We start from the raw sequence: 12,353 nt of genomic DNA on the forward strand, positions 1-12,353 counted from the left end.
TGGAGCAGGCTGACGTTGGCGGCGTCCTTCTTGTCGTTTAGGTCAACAAAATTAGTGAAAAGACGAGTTCTGACGGAAGTTCTCTTTGATTCTGTGGAGGGAAAATCATTTCTTCTGAGCGACATTTGGTTTATGTGTAAGTAATGTGTTCTTCACTGTTTGTCCACATCTACGAAAGTGTTATTACTTTGACCTTTGGGAGTGGTTTTGCGGAGAGTGTGTTGTTGTCAAGGATTCCCTCTGCATTTTCTGCGATCATGGCAATGCCATTTTGATTGTGTTGACATGGATGAGCGCGAACGTTAGGCGAAAGGTTAGCCACGTGAATTTCTTTTTATTCACCTTTCCCCAAAGATACCTCAAAAATAGTAGTAAAACTATGCGCTCAGCTCTGAGTATAGCTGCCCGCCTCTATCCAAAATAGGCCTGCAATTTTGGGCTTTTTGTGAAAGAAATAGGCCTAGGCCTACCCCGAAGTGGAAACTAGGGCCTAGGCTCTACCACCTACCCATTTCCAAATTCGGGATTTATAGAAATATTTCTATAATCCCTCCTGATTACGGCATGTCTTATTGTGAAAACCCCTTGGGATCACAAAATATCAATGAGCTCACGCATAGAAATCCAATGATTTGGTGGAATGCACCCATTAACGATCGGGAGTTAATCGCTGTAGTAAGCAAATGACTGGTGTGAAGACGACCAAATTAAACTACATGGACAAAATTGCCCATATTAATACAGCAATGGTCAGTTGGGATGAACAAGCCATACGCGTGAAATGGGATTCATAGAAGGCATTTTTGCGGAGTCTCCACTTTCAAGACTTTTTGTAGTGGACTGAATTGTGTGGCCAAGGAGGTAGTCCAGTAGATTGGCCCCCAGTCTGGAGCCAACCCTGGCTGTGCCGTGTCGGTTTGATTGTCCAACCTAGACATACCGTAATGGGTCTCTGAAAAGTTGGTTTTGCACGATGGAAGAAAGGCATTCAATGTTTGCTCCTTGTTCCTTCCCACAATGCCTTTCTGCTATTTTGCAAAATCACCCATGCAGTACTTGCAGTAAGGCTTATGGGGAATATATATTTTGGGACCCCAATGTTTTCTCATTTTAATCTTGCAGAGCTGGTCAGTTCCCTCCCAAATCAAAGGTAATCCTCTCTTTATTTCGCTGCCCCTATTTTTTGGAAATTTTGACTTATAAATTGTGACCAGAAAATGTAACGTTACATTAAACCAGCCATGCAGAGTTGAATCCACCATGTGTCAAAACACTCACACTTCCCCTCATAATTTCCCTCAAAACCCTTCCTTTTTTCACAACATAAATCCTACAGTTACTGTGCATGAGGTCATAGTCATCTACCAAGGTGAAATTAAAAGTTAAAATGTAGGTCTCCCTTCTATTTTAGGCATATGGTCCCCAACTATACAATCTCCCCATCATGCTGCAGTGAAAGGCTATGAAATCTGTTGACCACACGAAGGCCTATGATGGAAAGAGGGGAAGAATTTCTGAGCATGCATGGACATCAGTGATTTTCCCCCAGTCATCAGTCAGCCATGATAAAACAATAACATGTTCAGTCTGGAGTATTACCATATTTGGACAGCCTTTTATGTTACAGTCTTGCTCAATCTGACCAATCACAATACTTGTTCTAGCAGCTTGCAACGGATTGCTTGGGTGTTTCCATGTTACAGGGTGCATGTCTTACATGTTGCAGCATATGGAGCAAAAAGAAATTTTCAATTACAAATTGTTGATTGGTTGTGCAAAAAAACCTGACTACCAACAACAACTAGAAGTTCTAAAACATGTTTGTACTGGCATCAGTGGGATTTAAAATTCATCGTTGCCAACTTGAGATATTCAAAATTGAATGTTCAGAAAGTATAATTTAGCAGTTTAGCATGACACACCAAAGATTCTTTTTTTGTGTTTGTTTAGGCATTGCATGCATGTAAAATTAGGACCTAGGCCTACTTAGGTGGGGCCAAGTCCACATACAGACAGCACAAATTTTTTCCTGCAGTAACCTGTCAGCAATATGAAAGCAGTAAAATGTCCCAAACAGTCTAATTAAGCACTCTTAGTATCATTTAACCCGAGGCTGGTATAAAAACACAGATTTTTTCAGGCACGTCTCATAATAGGCTTTTTCCACAGGGTGTCAAATTGCATGCATAATTCTTTCCCTCAGACAACTCAACTGTTTGCTAACTCGACTCGGAACAACTCAACTGTTAACTGGTTGAAGACAACTCGGCCAGTACATGTAGGACAACTCGATCGTATGTGCTTCAAATGAACCAATAAATTGACCATTGACAACTTGGGTATTTACATATAAGTGAGTGTGCATGCACTTTACAGTTACTCCCAAATTGTTCAAATTAAAATACGTTTTTTGGGGGGACAGATTTACTGTTTCCCACACAAGAAGACTGGCAACTGATTATCAGTGCAGCCAAAGCACCTGTGCACAGCAAATGATGCGCCGTGCCACATTGTATGCCGCATTGCAGCCTGGCACTGTGCTGGTTGGGTAATCGATGCACCACCCTTTGGCGCCAGTCCTATACATGCAGCGTTTCCGGGTCCCTGTGCATGGCATACCTGGCAAGTGCAGTCGGAAAGTTGCGTGACATATTGCAAATTCACTCAACTCAAGGACACGGGATGATATGGTAAGTGATCGAGTTGTCCCACTGGTTGATTTGTCTCCACAAGTCAAGTTGTCCTGCATCTTAAGTACATGTACATCAGAAATATTTTGATATATTTTTCTTACTAGGTTAACATTTCACAGATTGTCAGTATCACAATGAATCATGCATCTTTGCTACACCATTGTGTGGCTATTCTGGACAGCTACAACCCCGATGCTTTTGGAGTAGAACAGCATCTCAAGACCTATCTCAGTGAGAATAAGGTAGGCATTTTTAGCAGAGAGCCTTCTAGACTTCTGTTGAAGAGGCAGACAAGAAAACAGTCTTGATAGAAAGAGCACTTTTTTGCGAAGAACTGCTAAAGAAAACGAATTGTAAAATCCAAACTCTCAAATCTCCCAACTTTCAAATTCCTTTTGATTTTCTACATTATTTTCCAGTCCTTTTGTAATAATTTTCTGGTTATGACAAGGGCCCAATTTTATTGGGCTGCTTACCACCGAATTCCACACTTACAATCTCCATTCTGCGCTAACCGCACAAGCAGAAAATTCTCTGCTAAACCTTTAAGCACAGAATCCTTTGTACGTACGCATGCGCACAAGCCAAAATTCCTTGCTAACCCATGAAATACTTTTGGTGTAAGTGCAGAATTTTCTGCTACGGTAAGTGCCAATTTTTTTGCTTGCGGTAAGCAGCATTGTGAAATTGGGCCCAGGTAAGTTGGCTAGTCCCAGTGAATTTGTAACAGTTGAGTTGAGTGTACATGACTCTCCCAGGCTCTACATGTAGCACAATGGTTTTATTCTCAAACATTCGAGGGGTCCAGTGTAGGAAGCAGGAGTGACTAATTTGATTAGTTTTTCTGGCTCACACCTCCAAAATCTCCAGATGGATCTTGGAGGATCTTGGAAGGGCATGGCATCATCACTGTGTATAAAGAAATTACATGTTCAGTAAGGCAGTAGATTCAATTTTGTCAATTTTTTCACAGGCTAAGTATGAATAACCAAGATTTGAAAAATAAAGTACCATTGTATTCAAAAGATAAGGAAAATTGCAATTGAAATAAAAATTGTGTCCATCCACAGAGCGTTAATGATGAGGAACAAGTGTTTCTCACTGAGGTCTTCTCAGGGTGTGTCCGCCACACCCACATCATGGGTGTGGTCATCGATGGCTTTTACATCAAGGCAGGCAAGAGTTGCCTCCGAACCGACATCAATCTCTACACAGGTGCAAATAATTTGATATTGCAAATGTGTCTCAGATTCCTCAGTAGTCTTTCTCAACAGTAAAACTTTCTGTGAACGACCTGAACGTACATGTACGAACATGGGTAATTCCAGAAATTAGGGGTCCATTGTTTTTTTTCGTGTCCCTGTCACATCTGACATATGATGTTGTAAGTTCAAAACACATTTCCTAATTTCCAAAAGTGATGAATTAATGCAAATTACCTGCCAAACAAATAGTAATAGTTTGAAATCAATTCTGGTGATATTTCCGTGTCAAATAACAAAGGTTAGATGTAACACGGACACAAAAATATCACGCTTTTGTACCCTTCTTTCTGGAATTACCCATATATCTTGTTTGAGATACATTTTAATAGCAGCCCACCAACACGTTGTTGCTGCGTCAAATGCCTGTGAACTAAATGGGTAGCTCATGCCGACTGAGTTTTGTTTGAACACATCGGTCCATTCTTGAATTGACGCTAATCAACCTGAACATGGTTTCTTGATTTGCTGGATCAGAATAATTTGGATCTTAATACTTTATTCATCTTTCTATCCCCCTTTTATTTGATAGTGTTGTGCTATTTGGCGCTGTTCAGGCTGGACGAGCTGGAAATGGTCAACTTCAGGAAGTTTGTCCGATCGCAAGACGTCAACAAGATGCACAGGGTATGATTGACTTAGCTACAGAGAGATGCTTGCTGCTGCCGCTGTTGTGGCTGTCAGTGCTGTCAAACGTGCCCCTGCTGTTACTGATGCCGCTGTGACTGCAGTAACTGTTTTTGCTGCAAATCTGTTTTTCTTTTATTGGATGATTTGTCGTGATGCTAGAATCACTCAAGGCAAAGGACTTTTTTGGATAAAAGTTGAGAGGTTTGTGGATCCTGTAGGAAAGATTGGCGGTTTCTCGTTTCATTGGGCAATGGGTTTCACAGATAGAAGGAGTCATTTTGGCGCAGCGGTTCTTTCCTCACCTGACATGTACATGTCTGCAATGCAAAACCAAATATTTCTTCACTGTCTTCTTCATTGCCACTGAAAATCATCCTTTAATTGTCACTTAGGCAGCAATTATTGAAAATAAGAAGATGTCACTGTAACGTCTTTCTCCATCTTGCTCTTCCTCAGTTTCTGGCCTTCTTTCTGGACGAGTCTAACCTGAAGACTTGGATCAAGGATGAGTGGTGTAAGATCTATGAACACAGCTACGTCCAGGTGCAACTCGTGTCCCCCATCCTCAGGTTGGTGTAGAATCTTAAGAAAGAGATGCACGGGAAAAGACAGGTCGTGCCATGTTTTTTTACTTAAGTCAAAATGTACTTGAGTTGCTAAAATACAACGTCGTGGCTGCGTGCGTAATGTCTCTCATAGCTGCATAAGAGGGCTAGAAAGCATTATTTTGCAAATCTCAAATCCTCCAAACTTTGATAACTCTATTTTGTTGACCCAAGTAGTGTCCAGGTCAGTCAATTTACCCAGTGCAAGTCCCCTATTTGTAGAGTACAAGGGCCAGTTTATTTGGTCTCTTTGATGTCCTTTATTAGCCACCAGTAATAAGAACTTATGATCTCATGGCTGTACTATTATTTCCCTGAGAAGGTACTGCCGTACTAGTCACAATAGATGCTACTCCTTCCAAATGATGTCATGTCCTTCAAATGTATGCTTTGACCCACTTGCATTTTTCTAACAGTAACATTTTGATTTAAAAGTCCAGACTCAATGAAACTTTGGTATATTCACCAGAGGCCACTTGTGGGATTAAATGTGTGTTACAACATTGCAAAGAAAGCCGTTCATATGATGTCTTATATTCTGTCTTATATTCTGTCTTATATTCTGTCTTATATTCTGTCTTATATTCTGTTTTATGTTCTGTCTTATAATCTGTCTCAAAATGTTCAAAGTTGATCTAATTCTGCTTCTCATTATTTTGATGCTCCTCTTCAATCTCAGATGGCTGCCTGAGTTGACGGAACTGGTCAACCAGCTAGCTGATAAAATTGCCAATAAAGTGAAGACGCAGAGGAAAGTGAAGACCCCCACAGGTAAGCTGCTGGTTATGCGCGCAGGTGCTCATCTCAGTGCGAGTTTGAGTGACGACTACAGTGGACCATAGTTTGACTGACGCCACCCAAGCAGTGGATGCTTGGATTACTCCGATGGACCATTTAAAGAGCCAGACCCCGGGGCGTGGGTGCATCACTTGGTTATTAATAGCTTTTTGCCTGATTCATCATTGAGGGAACAATTGACATTGTGCGGCCAGTAGCACAATGCAAGTGATGGTAGGATTTCACAGAAAAGATTGGACAAGGGTCATTCACGCAGAACCGAGTTACACTTTGGTAAAACGTAGAAGTTAATCAGAGAATGATGTATGGTTTTACCATTTGAAAATGACACCACAAACTGAAAGCCTGTATTGAATATTATCGTATATGTACAAGGTGTTTTCCCTATGCTTTCAGTGGATTTGGGGGCCACTTATCAATTTCACATTCCTTGGCAGACGTGAAGCCCTTCAACATCACGCAGCCTCGGCCCAGGAGTGTCCCTATGCCGGAGAAGATCCCACTGGTGCACAAGCACAAGCCGGTCCCCAAGACCACCTACTCCGGCCCCAGGGAAGAGAAACTCATCCTAGAGGCCAAGGAGAGAAACCGGAGGCGGGCAGAGGTATGTGTAGGCTTGGATGTTTCTTTTCTTCAAGTTTTTGTTTCATAACTTGATATCTGATTTTTTTTTGTCGTTGGTTGACAAGAATTTGTATGAACACAGGTTTGCTTGTCATTGAGATACAATACTATCTGTGGTTCACATGTTCAGCATGCTCAGAAAAAAAAAGTAATAATGGAACTTAATAGTAATAATGGAACTTAATAGTAATAATGGAACTTAATAGTAATAATGGAACTTAATAGTAATAATAGTGGAACTTAAAGCAGAAGCTTCATGGTTGCTAGTGCATTCAGCCAGCAAACCTGTGTTTCACTCGGTGCTGTGTAGTTTGCAGATTTTCCTAACATCATCCGATTCCTTGAGTTTCACTTCCAGTTACAACATTACAAATTTTATGAAGTATAGAGTTTTGCACAGCTTGGAATTTCTTGGTCTTGTTTTTACTTTGATAGAATTTTCTACTGTGCCCAGTGCCAGAATCTTTGTTGTTATAACTATAATGTATCAGGGCTAAAGAAATTTGGCATAGATCTCTTGACCTTGAAGATTGTGTTTTTGTGATCTCGGCTGCTTTAGTGAGAGTGAACCAGAAATGAACCCCCTGTAAAGACAGTGAAAATATAAAGAACAAGTACACAGTCAACATTACTTTCAATTTTGATGGTAGGATCTACTACCATATCTAGACGGGTTAAAAATTCTTTCTCGAAGACTGACACTTGACTGCAGATCATACTGCATGAAACCTAACACCCAAGGCTCTACTCGTTTATACAATTTGCCTGATTTATCCATCTCCCTGATCAACGATGTCTGGTCATCTGTTGGCTCTTGCAGGAGCAACTTTACAGCGCCGCCAAGAACCAGTTTGCCTGCGCCAATGCGGAGAAGTCGGAGAAGACCCAGCGGCGGCTGAACATGATCCTGGCTCAGGAGGAAAGCAAGTTGCAGTTCGACAAGCAGAAGACCAAGGAGATGCCAGCCGCCATCACCGACAACATCCCCATCAAGCTCAATGCCGCCACCATACTGAGGGAGGGAGCCCTCTACCAGAAGCGGGAAGAGGAAGAGATGAAGAAGTGAGGCTGTGAATGAATCTATCAACGGCTGGGTCTAAGTCTTTACCAGTCTTGGAATACAAATTTGGAGATATTTGGATTATGTGCCAGAAATCTTCTTTAATCACTGCATCACGGAAAATCAACATAACTGACTAAATCTTGCAATTTCTACTGATTAAATATATATTTGTGATATTTGTGACATTGATCGTATTTTAAACCAACCTTTACAGTTTTGAACACATTTGATTGAAAGTCACTGCTAATAAAAAACCACAGTAGTTCGAATTGCTTTGTAAGCACATGGTGGAAATAGACATAGCCACTGTTCAGGAAGCCTATTGGAACCCAAGTCTGATCTTGTTTCTTATCACACCAGTTAACATGCAGCAAAATGCATCCTTTGTTCGCTTCAAAAAGTTGTTAATATTAACTAGTCCCCAGTGTCTGAACAGCCCTGAACTTCTCAACAGATAATAAACCTGTATGCAATACTGAGGTCAGGTTTTGGAAGAAGAAGAAAAAAAAAACTAGTTGCTAATTGGTGACTGTTCCTTCCTTCTGTTACGTCCTCAGGCTAGAGCTTCTGGAGGCAGGCGCCAAGGATGCCTCCCAGTTCCTGGAGTGGCAGCAGGAGATGCGGCAGAGGGACATGGAGGAGCAGCTGGCCGACATTGAGCGGCGGAGGCTGGAGGGGAAACTCAGCCATGAGGAGGCCATACTGGCCAGGCAGTCACTCATCAAGGACAACAGGGAGAAGGTGCTGGAGATGAAGAAAGAGGTAGGCTTGTCAGATAGATTTTGGACAGAAAAGAATCTGCTAATTTATTGCCTTTGTTGTATCTCAAACAGTGAATTTCATTATTTTAGTTATCTAGTGCATGCGAGAGCAAGAGTTGGAGCAGTTTTAAGTAACGGCGACATCTGGTTGATGGAGACACACGAGGCTTGTACTTAGGTTTGTGCATGTTTTGCACAGACTATGCTGAGCATAGTCAATCAATCAATATCTGTGGGTTGTACAGTTTTCGCATGTGGGCCAGCAGGTAAGCAGTTGAACCAATCCCCAGCAACCTACCGTTTCTTTGCGAGTGAGGAAGTTACTGCTTCATTATAGAGCAGATATTTGCTTTTGAAAAGTTTGGTTTAAAAGGGGCTTCATTTTTCCCATGAAAGTCTTTAATTGCCATAAGCCACTCATCATGCCTACCATTCAGTCAGCTGTTGGTGTGGTCTGCAGAGGGGCTGCGTCCAAATCACTTGGCTGTGGCTGGAAGTTAGGCAGGACTCTATGGGAACTGGCTGCAGCCACTTCTCATAGAGCGGTGTGTGATTTCAGGCTACAACCCAGTAATTTGGTCTTAGCCATAGACAAAATGGTGGGAGAGCTAGCTATGAAGTTATAAAAGGTTTGCTTTTAATTATCTGTTGTTGTTTTTTCTGCTGTGATTTTTCGGCACCTACCCACAGGCCGAGCAGATGATGCAGGAGTACGTCGCCAGACGACTGGAGGAAGAGAAGGTGCTGAAACAGATGGTGGAAGACGTCATCTCGGGACACAAGAATGCCAAGGAGGCCAAGAGCAGGATACAGGAATCCAAACGCAAGATAGGTGAGACCTGATTCTAACCCTTGGCATTGGCATCAGACTCCAGCGTGAGGGTATTGTAGCTTCTGACTTGAAAGACTCAGGCCGTGCTTAAAGTGTTTGGCTGTAGCTGTAAAAAAATAGAAACACCTGCGACGGTGGCACAAGCATGGAGCCACAAACTAGCATAGGACAAAGCTCACATTTTAGAAATGGTCCAAGGATATGCTTCAAGTACAGATTGTGAAACAAAACTGCTGTATTAGATTCATATCAATCCAAGAAATACAACAGGAGATTATTTTTAAACAAATCCCTGACTTTGAAATTAGTGGATTTGTCTCAATCTTGCAGTGGAAGAAGTCAGTGAGGAGAGCAGAGATCTTCTCCAGCAAGCCTTTGAGCAGGTAAGTTGATTAGTTGTGGTTCATCGTACAGTTTTTGCGGCCTGAATTGAGGGTTACTTCAAATTGTAGCAGAATTCAATGGAAGGGGGGGCAGTTATGAGACCATGGGAGTGAAGGTCGCTGTGACCACGTCGCCCATTTCACTTGTCCAGAGGACACTGCTTTGGAACCTGGCAAGAGTGGGGCCATGCCACCCCAAGCAGTGACAAAAAAGTGGAAGCCAGTGACTCTCTTCACCCCGTTATTTGGCTGCTGTTGGCTCACGGTTAAGTACTGGGTATTTGGAAAGGTTAGGTCTTGTCCTCTGTTTCGCCGATTTTTTTAGTCTGTTCCAATTTGTATTGTGTTCGCAGGCTGAAGCAGAGATGAAGCGTAAGATGGAGTTGATCCAACAGATCCGGGCCATGGAGGCCACGCCTAAGAACCGCACCAAACTGATTGATTGGACGGCCACGGCAGGCCACTCCCTGCTGTCCGAGATGTCCATCGCCGAGGTATGAGGAACTTTATGATCAACCTTATCTGTGGGGCTGTGAAAAGTTCACACACTCTGGCACTTTGGTTGTGGGGACTATACTGAAACATGGACATGATTTAGACCGAACAGGTTCTGGGGACAACGTTTTGTCTCCAAAACTCAGTCTCAAATTTCCTGACCGAAGAAATTGTCCCCTCGCCGCGATAACAGCCTGGGCACACATTCTGGCCCTGTAGCTGTGGGGACTACATACATATTGGAATGATATAGCAAGGGAGACAAATATTATTATGGGATTTTTTTGTTTGTCCTCACAACGCAGTCCCAGACCTCCTAACAAAAGAAATCTTGTTTTGCACGGCAAGAGGGCAAGGTCAGGCAAGAATGCATTTCTCTTCATATGTACATGCACAAGGGTCTGTTTAATTCGGCATGATCCAAGTAGGAACCTGTTGCTGTGACAGAGTTGTCCCCCAGAAGAACATAACAAAGAAACATATCTCTACATTTGTTAAGCACCATTAGGAGTGTGCATTTCTGGGTATTTTTAGAACTGGGTACCTGTTTTATGTCAATACCGGATATCTGGGTACCCTTAAAATATAAATAACATTTAAATGGTATTGTGCACAATCCTGAAACCTTAAAAACGGGGCTCTTTTTTTGTACGTAGAAGCAGCACATTGTTCTAAATGTTAGACAGGAATCTGCCCCTTCCTGTTATTAACAGAAGTGTTACCTTTAATTTGCAACAAAAGTCGCGCCATCGATCTACAGCGGGTTTATCAGCGGCACGATGATTTTCAGCAATTCTGCCCCTCATTATTAAAGTTCATGTTTTATACGTGGGATTTTTACAGTTACCCAGCCCGAAACTACCAGGTTTTGATATCAACGGGCAGGTACCAGGGTTCCCTGCACCGGCCTAGTCACCCTTGTTGTGATTTGCCAAAATGCATATGTTCCTCAGGTTCAGAATGTTCCACTGCCGTAAGCATCTCATAAGGTTAGTCTGTACATCCATGTACTCTGAACACGTTTTAGTTGAAGGAGCGGTTGGCACTCCTGGCCACGGAGCAGCAAGAGAAACTGGAGAGCAAACGGGATGAGATTTTGGAGAGCAAGGAGGCCAAGGACAGGCTGCTGATGGAGAAACTACAGCAGATATCCAAACACAGAGCAGCTGAGGGACAGCTCTCTGCCGTCAGGTGACATCATTGACCCCTCACCTCTCGTTTCTGAACTCTGACCCTTGACATTATCACGATCTGAATGAAAAGCACCTTCATGCATCATGATTCTGAAAGTTTCACTATATTACAGTTGTTACACAAGATCACTGCCTATAATGATTTCTGTGACTTGTTAATCTCAGAAATCTTGTTTCAGGGGAAATTGTCTTTTTGCCACATAATAATGCAGACAACCGCAATCGTTTTTGAAATACAACTTCCTTCTTTCACCTTTCTTCCTTAGACAAGAGAAGAAGAAGGCGACCAGGAACCAGCGTCCAGAGATCAAGGACCCCAAGATCAGCGACCTGCAGGAGAAGCTGGAGAGACGCAAAGAGGAGAGACTGCGAGCCAACAAAGAGATGAAGATCTCGCCCAGCAAGCAGTCCACGGCCAGGATTCAGAGTCTGAATAAGCAGAAGGTAGGGTCAGAGGAAATTCTCTGTAAAATGCCGACTTGTTAGGCTACTGTGGAGAAGCAACTGTCCAGAGAAAGGAGTCAGGCAAAGATATTTAAGCCTGATTTTCTCCCCTAGATATTAAGGGGGGTTATTGAAGGTCAGAATAGGCTGATTGAGTAAACCCCACTCACTGCAAACCATGGGTGTGTACTGATGGGTAGTAAGGCAATTACACGTATGTACCCATTGAAGTGAAATATAGGTACTTGAGTGCCCATTAGAAAGAGCCCATCCCTCAGATTCCAAGAAAAACAGGAAAAAAATTAAATGAAAATGCATTCAAATCGGCAAACACGGGCATCACTAGAGGGGGGGTGTCACACTCCCAGTTGGTTAGTTTTGTTGGCAAAATCATGGTCTGTCGGCAAAATAAGAAAACGTCAGATAGGTGACGGTCTAGGGAATCAGACTACAGTAAGGTCGTTTTGTGTGACTGTCTGTTGGCAAATTTCATGTGGTACCCCCCATTCAAAATGGTCCAGCGACGCCCGTGTTGCCACTTTTTCCTCAAATATCTGAAATGCTCATGAC

General features: G+C 42.6%; 1 protein-coding gene across 2 annotated transcripts in view; it reads left to right on the forward strand.

Annotated features, from left to right (window-relative positions):
• cfap99 (cilia and flagella associated protein 99) overlaps positions 1–12,353 on the forward strand; it is a 14,587-nt gene continuing 2,234 nt past the window's right edge. The window contains exons 1-15 of one of the 2 annotated variants that reach the window (XM_087144886.1): positions 26–136; positions 1,123–1,150; positions 2,798–2,935; positions 3,764–3,908; positions 4,488–4,582; positions 5,042–5,154; positions 5,870–5,961; positions 6,426–6,592; positions 7,433–7,674; positions 8,233–8,437; positions 9,127–9,268; positions 9,599–9,651; positions 10,005–10,145; positions 11,174–11,337; positions 11,606–11,783. In XM_087144886.1, the coding sequence (XP_087001012.1) occupies positions 2,828–2,935; positions 3,764–3,908; positions 4,488–4,582; positions 5,042–5,154; positions 5,870–5,961; positions 6,426–6,592; positions 7,433–7,674; positions 8,233–8,437; positions 9,127–9,268; positions 9,599–9,651; positions 10,005–10,145; positions 11,174–11,337; positions 11,606–11,783 (1,845 nt within the window). In that variant the 5' untranslated portion in view covers positions 26–136; positions 1,123–1,150; positions 2,798–2,827. Of the gene's footprint in view, positions 137–1,122; positions 1,151–2,797; positions 2,936–3,763; positions 3,909–4,487; positions 4,583–5,041; positions 5,155–5,869; positions 5,962–6,425; positions 6,593–7,432; positions 7,675–8,232; positions 8,438–9,126; positions 9,269–9,598; positions 9,652–10,004; positions 10,146–11,173; positions 11,338–11,605; positions 11,784–12,353 lie in introns of both variants that reach the window. The other variant, XM_022241985.2, reaches the window with a different exon arrangement.

This window comes from Acanthaster planci, linkage group LG13 (assembly GCF_054643075.1).
Source record: "Acanthaster planci isolate LZ-2023a linkage group LG13, COTS_SCS, whole genome shotgun sequence".
Taxonomy (NCBI): Eukaryota; Metazoa; Echinodermata; class Asteroidea; order Valvatida; family Acanthasteridae; genus Acanthaster; species Acanthaster planci.